The 15,011-nt window shown below is 40.0% G+C and overlaps 1 protein-coding gene across 1 annotated transcript in view; it reads left to right on the forward strand.

The window, feature by feature from the left end:
- Positions 1–12,540, forward strand: part of LOC127628382 (adenylate cyclase type 6-like) — an 88,750-nt gene extending 76,210 nt beyond the window's left edge. The window contains exons 22-24 of the mRNA XM_052105099.1: positions 3,873–4,077; positions 4,278–4,402; positions 10,407–12,540. Of these exons, the coding sequence (XP_051961059.1) occupies positions 3,873–4,077; positions 4,278–4,402; positions 10,407–10,535 (459 nt within the window). The 3' untranslated portion in view covers positions 10,536–12,540. The remainder of the gene's footprint in view (positions 1–3,872; positions 4,078–4,277; positions 4,403–10,406) is intronic.
- The last annotated feature ends 2,471 nt before the right edge of the window (positions 12,541–15,011 follow it).

Raw genomic sequence — 15,011 nt, forward strand, 5'->3', positions numbered from 1 at the left:
CTTTGAGTCTTTTCTCAGCACCGAAGCCTCGGGACGCTCTTCTGCCTCCCAACACATCAAAAGCAATCGTCCCGTTAGTGTCCCTCACGCGGAGACTGGATGCGTGGCTTTCACTTCCCAATCCGTCCCGCTGGCTGGCCAGGACCATCTGACCCGGATACGCGATTCAGTTCGCACGGCTCCCGCCTCATTTCAGCAGGGTTCGCTCCACTTCCGTGAGCAGCGAGAAAGCCAGCACCTTACGAGCAGAGATCACGACCCTGCTCATCAAGGATACGATAGAGCCCATCCCTCCAGCCAAGATGGAGAAGGGTTTCTACAGCCCTTAGTTCATCGTACCCAAAAAAAGCAGCGGGTTGCGACCAATCTTGGACTTGCAAGTTCTCAACCGGGCCTTACACAGACTCTCATTCAAAATGCTCACGCAGAAACAGATTCTTACCTGCGTTCGACAGCTAGATTGGTTCGCGGCGGTAGACCTGAAGCACAACCCTGGCAACCGCAACATGACGGCGGACACGCTGTCGCGGCAGGTTTAGCCCAGCGGAGAGTGGAGGCTCCACCCCCAGGTGGTCCAGCTGATTTGGGACCAATTCGGCAAGACACAGATAGATCTCTTTGCCTCCCAAGACAACTCCCACTGCCCGTTCTGGTACTCCCTGACAGGAGTTCCTCTCGGGACAGACGCGCTGGCACACAGCTGGCCCCGGGGGCTGCGCAAGTACGCATTTACCCCATTGAGCCTTCTTTCACCGGTGCGGTGCATGATCAGGGAGGACAAGGATTAGGTCATCCTGGTGGCCCCTTACTGGCCCACCCGGCCTGTCTCGCGACAGCACCTCCCTGGAAAATTCCCCAGAGGAAGGACCTTTTTTCTCGGGGACGGGGCACCCGCACCAAGACCTCTGGAACCTCCATGTCTGGCCCCTGGATGGGATGCGCAAGACTTAGTGAATCTACCACCTGTAGACATAGACACGATCAACCAAGCCAGAGCTCCCTGAAGTGGCGCTTGTTCACAAATTGGTGTTCTTCTCGAGCCGAAGACCCGCAGAGGTGCGCAGTTCGGTCAGTGCTTTCATTCCAGCAGAGAGGCTGGAGAGGAGGCTGTCCCCCTCAACCTTGTAGGTGTATGTAGCTGCTATCGCAGCCCACCACGACGCAGTAGATGGCAAGACCCTAGGTAAACACAAATTGATTAACAGGTTCCTGAAAGGCGGCGGAGACTCAGTCTCCGGCCGCCTTTCAGGAACCTGTTAATCAATTTGTGTTTACCTAGGGTCTTGCCATCTACTGCGTCGTGCTGTTCCCTCCTGGGATCTCTCTGTGGTCCTCTCAGGCCTTCAGAGGAGGCAGACCCAGCCTTCTCGTTGCTGTGTCCGGTATGTGCTTTGCGTATCTATTTGGACTGCACGCAGTGCTCTAGAGGTTCTGAGCAGCTCTTTGTCTGCTTCGGCGGACGGCGGAAAGGGAACACCATCTCCAAACAGAGGTTAGCTCGCTGGGTCGTTGATGATATTTCCTTAGCTTATCACACCCGCCCCCTTGCGGGTTGGAGCACACTTTACGAGAAGTGTGGCATCCTCATGGGCACTGGCCCATGGCACCTCCTTAGCAGACATCTGTTCTGCTTGCACATAGCACCCTTCACCAAGTTGATCCAGTGCGCCTTCTATCCCAGGTTAGCCGCGAATTCAGTGGAGCAATTCGCGGCCAGACCCACTACGAGTCACAGGTACTCTGTACTGGGGTCGGGCTCCACAGGCTTAGTTCCCTTTTCAGGCAAACTCCCCAACATGTATTTCCCACAGTACGGTCCCCCTGTGGTCGGACCAGCGTCGCCGTGCTTGTAGTGCCCCCCCCCCCAATTAGGGTGGACCTACCAACGCGCCATTTCCCACGTACGACTTCACAACCCTCGTGGTGTATTTGCCACATATTACCTCCCCCTAGACTGGGCAGGATGTGGCCTCCGCGGGGTCTTTTCCCCCTGAAAGAATAGGACCGGGAAAGACCGCCTTCCCCCCCTCAGCGATGCGGAGAACCTAAGGTCTGTATGTGACACCTCTTTGGGGGCATTGGGGAGCGCTACGTGCAGGCGACACAGTTGCCTTTAACACGTAGTAGCCTGCTTGCACCTGTCTCGGCAGTTCACATAACACGGTAAGTGCGTGGCGTTTTTATATGGGACCCCTTGTGTCACTTAATTCGACACAACATCGAGTGAGTTACAGAAGGGGAACGTCATGGTTACTGTTGTATGGGAAGGAACGAGACGTTGTGTCCCTCCTGCCACAGCACTAGACCTACCACTGTAAACGGCCATACCTTATTTTCGGCTCCTTGGTGCAAAATCCTGACTGGCACTCGCTACCCCGCTTCCCTTTATACCCGTATGTCCGGGCATGCAAATTCTGTCTGCCAACTTGACATTGGCCTTTTCTCAGGTTCAGAGGTACGTTTGGCATCCCAGGAAGAGGAAGTTCATTCGACACAACGTCTCGTTCCTTCCCTCAGGGAACATAAGTTACAACAGTAACCATGACGTTCTTTATATAGAAACCATAGTTACTAATCATCTGTCCTAATCAGTAGGAGCCTGATGAAAGGAATCTGTAAAGAAGACCCAACTAGTCACACTGTCGGAATATTTAAATTTAGCCATATAAAAACTAGGTGTTAATTTTTTCCATAGATGTTACTGTTGTTGTTATTATCATAATTTTTATCTGCATCCCAACCTCAAAATCAATGCTGTACTGTCAAATGTGCATTTAAATGCACATAACATGTAATATTATTTATATGGGTGATATTATTTGCATGGGTGCTACCAAAGCTGGTGTTGGTGCCACATTTTCAATGATCCCTTTGAGGGCACAAATAAACCGTGATGTGGTCCAGGCTTTGACACCTTTGTTTTAGTCTATTCTTTGACCAACACATGTTAATATGAGTTCAGCATTGCGGGCTTGTGGATGGGTGCACAACAGAACCGCTGCTAAAAAAAATGGAAAAACTGTTAAATATAATAAAATGTTATTGATTTATTATTAGTAGTAGCAGTAGTGGTAGTATTACAGTGAATATTACATAACTATACAGCAGTAATATATTTGCCATTTTTATTTTGGAGGAAGCTTTTATTTTGGAGTGATGCACTTTCCGTTTCTGTGTGTGTTTGATGGTCGCTTGTCACTTTAGAAAAAGCAGTTAATACATGACCCAATGTGATTATTAAACCGCAAAAGGCTGCTTTTTAATTAAATAAATATGTAGTCAATATGTGCCTTGCGCTACAGTGTGAGTTAGTGCTCTGCTCGCTGTCAACTGCTAAAAACAAAGTGCGCAATGCTCATGATGGCGTTTACTGCGTATGAGGCTTGGAGCTCTAAAAGCTATGAGCAGCCGGTGTCTACACAACACCGGCTGCACACATTCACAACCGTTCACATTTGAAGCATGCAGCACAAGCATACTACATATTTAGCTCATTAAATCGCAGCCTTTGCAGTTTCATAATCACACTCATACATAATATAATTTTTATTTGTGTGCTGAATGTTTACGTAATGTTTACGTCAGATTATATCAGTGCATTTTTATGAGCACAAGTACAAGTACATGAATGTAGTATCGGACCAGATTCCAATACCAGCATATATATCCCTATATATATATATATAATATATATTACATTTATTTATCAATTTTGTCTAATTTAATTTAATTCTGATTGGTCAATTAACACATCATAGGAACGTTAAGGCCATCAGCCTCCTCTGGCATTCCTGAATTTATTCCAATTGTTAATGATTTGTCATCTGAATTTTTTATGAAATCAAAATTCTCCTGTCTTCTTTCCATTGCAGATTATAAGTGAGGAGAAATACAGGCAGCTAGAGAAGATAAAGACCATTGGCAGCACCTACATGGCCGCATCCGGCCTCAACGACTCCACCTATGACAAAGAAGGCCGCTCGCATATTACCGCCCTCGCCGATTACGCCATGCATCTCCGTGAACAGATGAAGTACATTAATGAGCATTCCTTCAACAACTTCCAAATGAAGATTGGTGAGTGTCAATAGTTTGTTGTCTTATTTCCAGGGCACCATCATGAGTAAAGAAGTAAATAGACACCAATTATAAAGAAAAACAATGCAAAATATCAAATGCCTCATCATTTTAAATTGTTTTGAATTTCAAGACCAGTCAAGCCATTTAAATGTCATAAGTTAAAAATTTCCACAATTGTGATAAATATGTGCATGCAGGACTGAACATCGGTCCAGTGGTTGCAGGAGTTATTGGAGCCAGGAAGCCCCAGTATGATATCTGGGGAAACACCGTTAACGTGGCCAGTCGAATGGACAGTACAGGTGTCCCAGACCATATTCAGGTAAAAATTCAAGCCTGTGAGTGACATCTCACAGTCTTATTGGCCCCTGTTTTTTTTAACACGATCACAAGTGGACCTAACCCTAAGACAGATAACCATTTACACCACCATAGATATTATGCAGTGTTGGGGAGTAGCTAACTACAAGTTTTTCAGTGGCTTGACAGTAGTTCAGCTGCTTTTAAAACAGAGTAGCTTTTCAAGTAGCTAACAAATTTTTCCAGCAAGTATTGGTGTAGCGCGATGAATCGCTACATCACATTTTGGTCAGATTATAACTAATAACATTCTTTATTCCATAGCAGCCAAACGTCTGACAAACTTGAAGCATATTCTGGCTGCTGCTCAGAATCGCCCATTGTACAAAGGGGCTTCAGTTTGTTCCTGGGAGGCAGCAGATGCCTTAACCCCGCACCCACCCTAATCCTAACCAAATGAAGGCTGTATGGCTGAGTACCCTCCAGGAAAAAACTGAGGCACTTTTCTCCCATTGTGCTCAGAATCAGACAGCATTTTTCTTCTTCTTCTTTTGTAACAGCAGATCACAAACTAAAATAGTGCATTACCGCAATCTACAGGCAGCTTACTACAGTTCACTTGGATAAGAAGTGTCTGTCTGATGGGTATGTAAAGCGACCAAGCACAGTTTGTTTACTTGTACAAGACATACAGGGGCAGGTAAAACTGAAAATTATAAATGAACGTGATTCTATACTATGAAACAGAATGTTCTTAACACTTTATTGTTAATAGACAACACAACAGCATATTTACCTTTACTATTAATTCAAATATTATTATTGCCTTTTGAGGGATTTTGTTTCTGTTCTGAATATGTTTATTTTGCTTCTCATCACATTATTGGGAGCAGTGAGAGAATTATTATTATATATATATATATATATATATATATATATATATATATATATATATATATATATATATACTACTGGTCAAAACTTTTGAAACACTTGACTGAAATGTTTCTCAAGATCTTAAAAATCTTTTGATCTGAAGGCGTGTAAATTTGTTTTGTAGACAAAAATATAATTGTGCCAACATATTAATTTATTTAATTATAAAACTAAAACGTAATTAAAAGTTTTTGAAATTGATGACTTGGACCAAATAATAAAGAAAAGAAGCCAATAAGTACCCAAAATAGATGGGAACTCCTTCAATACTGTTTAAAAAGCATCCCAGGGTGATACCTCAAGAAGTTGGTTAAAGGGTAACTACTTTGAAGATGCTAAAATATAACACAGTTTTTATTTATTTGGGATTTTGTTTAGTCACATCATAATTCCCATAGTTCCATTTATGTTATTCCATAGTTTTGATGACTTTAATACTATTCTAAAATGTGAAATAAAGTGTAAGTGTTTCAAAACATTTGACCAGTAGTGTACACATTTGAAGTCAGAAGTTTACATACACTTACAACAATTGTTTACAGACAGATTGTTTCACTTTTAATTGACTATATCACAATTCCAGTGGGTCAGAAGTTTACATTCACTAAGTTAACTGTGCCTTGAAGCAGCTTGGAAAATTCCCGAAAATGATGTCAACCCTTTAGACAATTAGCCAATTAACTTCTGATATGAGGTGTACTGAGGTGTACCCGTGGATGTATTTTAAGGCCTACCTTCAAACTATATGCCTCTTTGCTTGACATCATGGAAAAATCAAAAGAAATCAGCCAAGACCTCAGAAAAAATTGTGGACCTCTACAAGTCTGGTTCATCCTTGGGAGCAATTTCCAAATGTCTGAAGGTACCACGTTCATCAGTACAAACAATAGTACACAAGTATAAACACCATGGGACCACACAGTCATCATACCGCTCAGGAAGGAGATGCATTCTGTCTCCTAGAGATGAATGTAGTTTGGTGTGATAAGTGCAAATCAATCCCAGAACAACAGCAAAGGACCTTGTGAAGATGCTAGAGGATACCTGTAGACAATATCTATATCCAGAGTAAAATGAGTCTTATATCGACTTTAAGGCTGCTCTGCAAGGAAGAAGCCACTGCTCTAAAACCACCATAAAAAGCCAGACTTCAGTTTGCAAGTGCACATGGGGACAAAGATCTTTTTGGAGAAATGTCCTCTGGTCTGATGAAACAAAAAGTTAACTCTTTGGCCGTAATGACCATCGTTATGTTTGGAGGAAAAAGGGTGAGGCTTGCAAGCTGAAGATCACCATCCCAACCGTGACACATGAGGGTGGCAGCATGCTGCAGGAGGGACTGGTGCACTTCACAATTGATGGCATCATGAGGAAGGAAAATTATGTGTATATATTGAAGCAACATCTCAAGACATCACCCATGAAGTTAAAGATCTGTTGCAAATGGGTCTTCCTTTATGGACAAGGACCCCAAGCATACCTCCAAAGTTGTGGCAAAATGGTTTAAGGGCAACACAGTCAAGGTATTGGAGTGTCCATCAAAAAGCCCTGACCTCAGTCCGATAGAAAATTTGTGGGCAGAACTGAAAAAGCGTGTGCGAGCAAGGAGGCCTGAAAACCTGACTCAGTTACACCAGTTCTGTCTGGAGGAATGGTCCAAAATTGTTGAGAAGCTTGTGGAAGGGAACCCAAAACGTTTGACCAAGTTAAACAATTTAAAGGTTAGGCTACAAAATACTAACAAAGTGTATGTAAACTGCTGACCACTAAGAATGTAATGAAAGAAATAAAAGCTGAAATAATTCTCTCTACTGTTATTCTGACATTTCACATTCTTAAAATAAAGTAGTGATACTAACTGACCTAAGGCAGGGAATGTTTTCTATGATTTGGCCAAGGTGTATGTAAACTTCTGACTTCAACTGTGTTTGTGTGTGTTTGTGTGTGTGTGTATATATATATATATATATATATATATATATATATATATATATATATATATATATATATATATATCTCTTATCATGCATAACTCTTTGTTTTTTTTTTGTTTTGTTTTTTTCAATTTCTTAGCATTTAATTAACTATTATTTTCATGGTAAAAGAAATCAGTTATTATGGCATGTATTATTGTGCAACAATCTAAAGTGACCATACGTCTTCTTTTTTGGACCTGAACAAAGCAAACAAATATTTGTAGTACAACCTCTGTATGTGAGCTGTAAATCTGGCACTTGCGTGTCAATGGGGAAAAAAGTCCGAAAATACAATGAACATGAACACAGGTGTGGAGAGAAACAAGCCCAGTGTCTCTATTTGCATACTAAATATAATATGACAAGCACAAAACGTCAGCCCAAGGAGAGTTTGTCATAAAAATGTGATCTTTAGGGAAGTAGGCTACACCTGGGCACAGCAGAAGGACTGAAAAGTGTGTAGTTTAAAGATTATCTGATCTTTATTTTTATTTTTTATGGCCAATATTAACTGTATTCATGTTACTATTCATTGAATGTATTAAATACATTTAATATATTTAATTAAATACATAATGTATTTAACAAATACATTTATTAATTAATAAAATGTATTAGTGTAAATTTTGTTACTAATATTATTGGTTTGATAGTAACATTAGCAGGGTTTCCATTCAACTATTTTTATGCACATTTTGAAATTGTGCACAAGAAATCCTGAATGGAAACACTTGATAAGTGAACAAACATTCTAAATTTGCATTAAATGTAATGCGCAAGGAGGTGGATTTTATAGAGTTTTGCATTAGTTAAAATGTGCATTATGTTGATGGAAACGGCTTGTTTTATTCGCAAAACAATGACGTGTTTTGACCATTCGTGCATGTGTTATGAGTGTGTGATAGCTTGATGTGACTGGCCCAATGAAAGATAAGACCTTGGCACACAATTCTTTGAACATATCGCTTGTCATTCTGAAGTGTTTAACCCACACCTGTTCATCAACGTGCGTCCTCACAATCCACCAGGACAGTTGTGAGAGCGGGCGCTCCCAGGTATATGGAGACTGTCATTTTATAAAATATTACACTTATTCTGCAATGTCTCGTGGATGCATTTAATAAAATGTGCATTACGTAGTGGATGGAAACTTGCAACAATTTGTATTTTCCTAAGTCAAATTTGTATAAATGCGCTTAAAAAATGCAAAACATTTAGATGGAAAAAAATATTGCCTCATTAAGAAGCTTTAATGCAGCTAGCTACTTTTTGATAGTAACTTGTAGTGTAACTAACTACTTTTTCAAAAGGGAAGCTTGACTGTGTAACTACTTTAAATTATGAGTAGCTTGTACAACCCCATTCATCTGTAATAGATATCATGAACATGGGTTTGGGATTACTTTAGTAAACCTTTGTTATTCAACACCATTCGCCGCTGCATCCACAGATGCAAGTTAAGTCTTTACTATGCAAAGCAGAAGCCCTACATCAACACTGTCCAGAAGCGCTGCCATCTGGTCTCGGTCTCATCAGATAGAAAGTAGAACATTGGAACTGTCTTTTTTTTTTGGTCCGAGGAGTCTAAATTTCAGAAGGTTTTTGGAAAAAGAGCCATCTTGTTCTCAGGGCCAAAAGGACCATCCAAGCTGTTATCAGCGTCAGGTCCAAAAGCCAGTGTCTGTATGGGCCAGGGGGATTGTCAGTGCCCATGGCATGGGTAATTCACACATCTGTGAGAACACCATGAATGCAGACAGATATTTAAAAATTTTGGAGCATCATATACTGCCATCCAGCACCATCTTTTCCAAGGACATCCCTGCAGTTTCCAGCAGGACAACTTCAAACCACATACTGTCCGGATTACAAGTGCATGACTGTGTAAGCAGAGAGTGCGGGTACTAGATTGGCCTGCCTGCAGTCCTGATCATCTCCAACTGAGAATGAAGCACACCATACAGCAATGAAGACCCTGTACAATTGTGCAGCTGAAGACCTACATAATACATTAATGAGGGAAATTCCACTTTCTTAACTTAAACTTGTATCTTCAATGCCCAAATACTTAATAAGTGTTATTAGAAGAAATGGTGATGTTTCACAGTGGTAAACACTCGACTGTCAAAACTTTTATGGAACATGTTGCAATTATTGGATTTGAAATGACTGTACATTTTTAAAAAACAATGAAATTCACAAGGTAAAACATTATAGAATGTGTAGTTTTAGTGCTTTCAATACAGCAAAGTGTGAATATAATTTACAAATCACTCCTTTTTGTTTTTATTAGCATTTGTCATACTGTCCCAACTTTTTCGGAAATGGGGTTGTAGCTTGTCAAACTACAGTTTCACAAGTAACTTCCACAACACTGCTAATTTGCATCTTAAAAGTGTCCCCTGTGAGCACATATTAATAGGGCTGTGTAAAAATATAGATTTTTCCCATTCATCAATATCTTAATTTGAATGATTTTGAATGATTTCACTCACCAGTGATTGTGTAGTATAGTGGCGAAGAAGTTTAACACTGAATCCTTTCACTGCGTATTGTGAGGAAAATTTGTATTTGACTTGTTGGTTTAATGTGTGTCGACATGAAAATCGAGGCCCAAGTAACCCATTTGTCATTGAATAATGTCTCTTTAATATCCTTTTCTGTTGTTTACTGGAAGTTAATGATCAGAAACAATAATCATACACAGCGCTGATGAGGTAATGAAGCTGTTGTTAATGTGCGCTCAACCAAAGGAATAGTATTAGCTGGGGGAGAATTTCTTTCATATGTAAGCAAAATGAACATTGTAACTAAAATATACCCATATGAATCAGAATCTTATTGAATTAAGAGCTTGTGGCTTGTAATCAAATCAAATTGGGAAATCTGTATCAAAACTCTGCACTACTTATGAATGTATTTCGTCAAGGAGAGGGTCTCTCATTTTATGACTACATACATCATTTATTGAATCAGTGTGTTGATGCTACACAAAACAGGAAAATGATCATTTATCAAGTCCTAAAAAGTATTTTAATTGTATTTATTAATAATTTAACAAAATAAAAATTATGCTGTCTAAATGGCTCTGATATTTTACTTGATTTCTTGCAGGTGACCACAGACCTGCACCAGGTATTGGCCAGTAAAAGTTACCAGCTGGAGTGTCGAGGCATCATAAAGGTCAAAGGCAAGGGTGAGATGACCACTTACTTCCTGAACAACGGACCTCCCAACAGTTAGCAGCGCACTAGCATTCCTTTGGACTCCCACAGTTCCCCAGTGAGGAGGATTGCACACGGCAACCAGAAGACAAACAAGTAGCCATCGCCATCACTTGAAGAAAAACTAACAAAACAAGAAAGATTATTGAAGAAACAAACAAACAAAAAAACAAGGAAAATAACAAGACTCCAGATTGGAGAATCGTGATGGGGCAGTCATGGAAAATGGCGGTGCAACTTGAAGGAAGATCGTTTCCGTTTTAAAGCCTCAGGCTGCTTGAAAGATGCAAAGTCTGTTTATTTAATAAAGGCCTTTATTATTCGCCGAAGAAAATCGCTGTACATAAGGCACCTTCTTGTTTTATTTTCGTGTGACATTTTTTTCCTCTGTTATTTTTATTTCAGGAGAATATAAATACAGGTACTCATGTTTAGTTTTTTTTATTTCCTTATTTATTTTGATCTTGATATTTCATGCAAAAAGTCCTTAATGGTAAAATGTGTGGAAATAAAGCATACACATTTATACCATACATGTAAACATGTGTGCCTGTATATTTGTGTGTACAAATACAGTATCTGTATCAATTAAGAAGAGAACTATTGACCAAAGACCAAATTATTTAATAGAAAAGCAGTTGTCAAAACCTTTGGAAAAGTTTTGAATATTATATAATGCTCTGATGTCCTCGCCCCTCTGTTTTTTGGCCATTTTATCATTGTAAGTAAAATACACTGATTTAACTGACCAGCAATTTTGGTGACCAACATGATCTGTTCTTGATCAAATGAAGGACTGAATTAATTAAACGTACAGTCTTGTTTTCTCAAAATAACATTGAGATGGAAAAGATGATGTGTTCTTCTTGAAGATTTTGACTTCAGTTTTGTTTTGTGCGTTTCCGCCATTTCTTCTTTTTAAAAAGAAGTATTTTTGGTACAAAATGAAATAAAAGGGAAAAAAATGTTGTTGTTTTTGGAGGGGAAAAGCCACAGCATTGGATACCACGGTACAAGACAGTTCATCGCGTTCCAATTCATTATACAAGGACTTTTTTAAAAACGGGAGAAATATATCTATAAATTATGACTGAATACTGTGCTTTGTAATCTCGAAGGGGCATAACTCTTTTCACTGTGAGGTTTCTATGATACGACAAGCTGCTTTCTTGCCAAACTAAACAGCTCAAAAGCATGTCTGATTGTGGTATCTTCTCTACGATTTTTGTTTGTTTGTTTGATTCCCTGTAGTTTTACTGTTTTGGTATTTTGTATCACCTCTGTATCCATTTTTTTATTTATTTTTTTTATTCCTTTTATGGTTGTTCTCTGTTTGATTATGATTCCATTCCAGCAGAAGAGAGGGAACAAAGACTTGATTTGAGATGTTCAAGTACTGTATGTTGGTACTATCCAATCAACTGCAGTCAGTGACTTATAACAACCAGTATTCCCACCATTGCTTGTTATGCTTCATATCAGTGAACAAACATCTCTTTAGGAAAACGTCGAGAGAAATGAGAACATATGGTTCAGACAGGCACCAAAACTCAGATTTGTTTTATTTTTATTTTTTTTAAGGCGTAGGCTACTCGACTCAAGTATGCTTAATTGTCTGTAGTGATAAGCCGAGGTCACACTGGGCTTTGAGCATGCAAAATTATTTTGAACATTGTAACGGACAGGATATGAAGTCACGCTCGAGGGCTTATAGTTTTAATTAAATAACATTGCAAATAATATTATTTTCAAAATGTTCCATCCACTGACTTTCCTGTAACAATAAAAAAACACAGATTTTTTAAATGTTTACTTTATATTAAGCCAAGCATTCAGTGTGTGAGGTTTGGACCTTACGTGCACAGCTAAATGTACTCACTTGAGCTTGCGGTTCCGGTTCCGGTCTCCCATGTTTGGATGCAATTGAATGAGTGAATAATAATGAGTCTAAAGTGTAGTCTGACTGCTGCAATAGACCGTTATATCACCTTAGCCAATAAATTGGACAAATTTTTGCTATTTTCAAAATTGTCCAATCATAAGAAGCATTAGATTGTAAGTGTGTAATAATATTTCTTTATCAAATATTTTTGTGAATATCGATATATTCTTAAAAACAATATTTTAATATCAGTGTATTTGTGTACATTAATTACTTTATTCACGTTAGCACCATCTTTTATTTTTAATGGGAATGTGTAACCAGGACACACACATACAAGATGAGACAGTCACAATGTAAGTCAAAATACTGCTTTTATTGATAACAATAAAAGCAGGCAAAAGTACAAATGGGCAAATCCAGTGAAGAGTTGTCGAGGGAAGCGTAGGGTCAAAAGCCGGAGTATACAGGATCGAGAGGCGGGTAAACTAACAAAGGGAGTAGACAGGGGTACTAGGGGAACGAGGAGCTGGCAAGCTAAGGGGGTAATCAAGAGGAGTTCAAGAGGAGATCAAAACTAGACGAGACTAGCGGGGGCAAAGACAAGGGAAACTAAATACAATAACCAACCCCCGTGAAACGGATGTGCTGTGGTATTTATAGGGGAAGGTGCAGGTGTAAATAATGAAAGGTGATGAGACGAGTGCAGGTGAAACAAATAAAGGGGTGATAGAGACGAGTGCAGGTGGTCATAATGTTCTGGCCATTGGGAGCAGGCATGTGAGCCCGAGGAGGGAGACCTGCTACGAGCATGAGAGCTCGTAGGAGTAAAACGAGCGTGGAAGCTCGAGGGAGCAAATCGAGCGTGCGAGCTCGAGGGGGCGGAACGAGCATGGAAGCTCGAGGGGGCGGAGCGAGGGAGCGGGGTTCGTGACAGAATGACAATGAGGCTGTGGGAGTTATAAACTTAACAGTATAAAGCTCCTAGATCACATCTGATTTTCCACAATTTATTTTGTCTGGAGGTATTTGTATACTGAATGTTCAGATATTTGATCAAAGTTGTGTCCAAGGAACAATCCCAAAACACTTTAAACTGCAGTACAGTCCATTGAGGTGACTGTATCCCCACAGCCTTGTTGTCATTCCCATTAAAAATAAAGAATGACGCAAGTGTGAAAAAGGTGTTTTGCCTTAATTTGTAATGGTCTACATCACATAGACCATCCAGCTCTGTAGTTAGTGGTATAAGCATCTGCCATGGAAAAACCTGGAGCCATGGAGCAAAACAGTCAGATTTTTATAAACCAGATCCAAACCAAATCCATATGTGGTTTGAAATTAAATTAAAATTGGATTTTTCAATCATTCGGGAAGTGAGATCATTCACGATACGCAGTAATATCTACAGCTGTGTCTGAATTAATTAATTCACTGATAAATCAGTGAATATTGACCACACTGTCTAAACAAACTGATCAAATTACTTTCAAAATGACTTTTTTTTTTAAAGTACAGGATGAACAATGCCAAAAATGTTTAATGTACACTTCTAATACATGGATTGTGTTTAAAAGAAAATATCTTTCTCACCAAAAATTCAACAAAACATGCATCAGCGGTGATGAATACATTGCGCCCTGAGTGAGGGATCAGCTTTACCATGTTGCACTTCCATCAAGAGTTGTAACATGGTGCTCAAAGTTTAAAATTGTTTTAATTTGATTTGATTGCCGTTGACTTCTCGAATGGTCATCCATTCCGATAACGTATCATTACATGGGCGATGTCAGCAAGTAGGTACAGCTGTAGGCCGGAGATCTCCAAATGGCGGCGGAATCTCCAAAATTGGGCTTGTTTTTTCCAGAAGGGCTCGGGTTTCTCCAAAAGGAAACGAAACGTCCACAGACAGTTATTGAAAGGGTTAGGTAAGGGGCTCACTATATCTTTGCTGGCGATTTGGAGCTCTGTCTGCAGCTGTACCCTTCTCGATGTCAGTGCTAAATTCGAAACAAGATGCTACCTTCAGCACTTTTCATGTGGAGGACAAAGTGGCACCTATCTCTCGTATTGAGCGTTGCATTGACGTTGCAAAACAAGTCATGTCGAAGCCCCTCTTAATCAGTCAGCCAGTTTCTAACATAAAACCAATAGATACTTCCCGTATATTTCATGGGTGCAGTGCAAATTTCAGCGTATTTGCCTTAAATAAAAAACTTAAATATGAGATAACAGTGCCTCTTTGTATAACAGTCTACGATGTGAAATGTCTCGGGTTACATGTGTAACCCTTGTTCCCTGAAAAAAGCGGAACGAGATGCTGCGCTTTTGCTAAGCGCTATGGGGGAACAATCCTAGTTGTGACCGAGCTGAAATAATGTGTGTAACATGTCAATGAACATTGACCGGAATTTATAGACTCGGCTGATGTAATCATTAGATGCACCTGCGGCCAGGCTATAAATGGATACGTCACCAGGTGTCGTCAGATACTTCTTTTTGAACAGCAGTCCTGGGACGTCCCAGTGCGGCAAAGAAGCGCAGCATCTCGTTCTGCTTTTTTCAGGGAACAAGGGTTACACATGTAACCCGAGACGTTCCCTTTACAAAAAG

The sequence above is a fragment of the Xyrauchen texanus genome, chromosome 35 (genome assembly GCF_025860055.1).
Source record: "Xyrauchen texanus isolate HMW12.3.18 chromosome 35, RBS_HiC_50CHRs, whole genome shotgun sequence".
Taxonomy (NCBI): Eukaryota; Metazoa; Chordata; class Actinopteri; order Cypriniformes; family Catostomidae; genus Xyrauchen; species Xyrauchen texanus.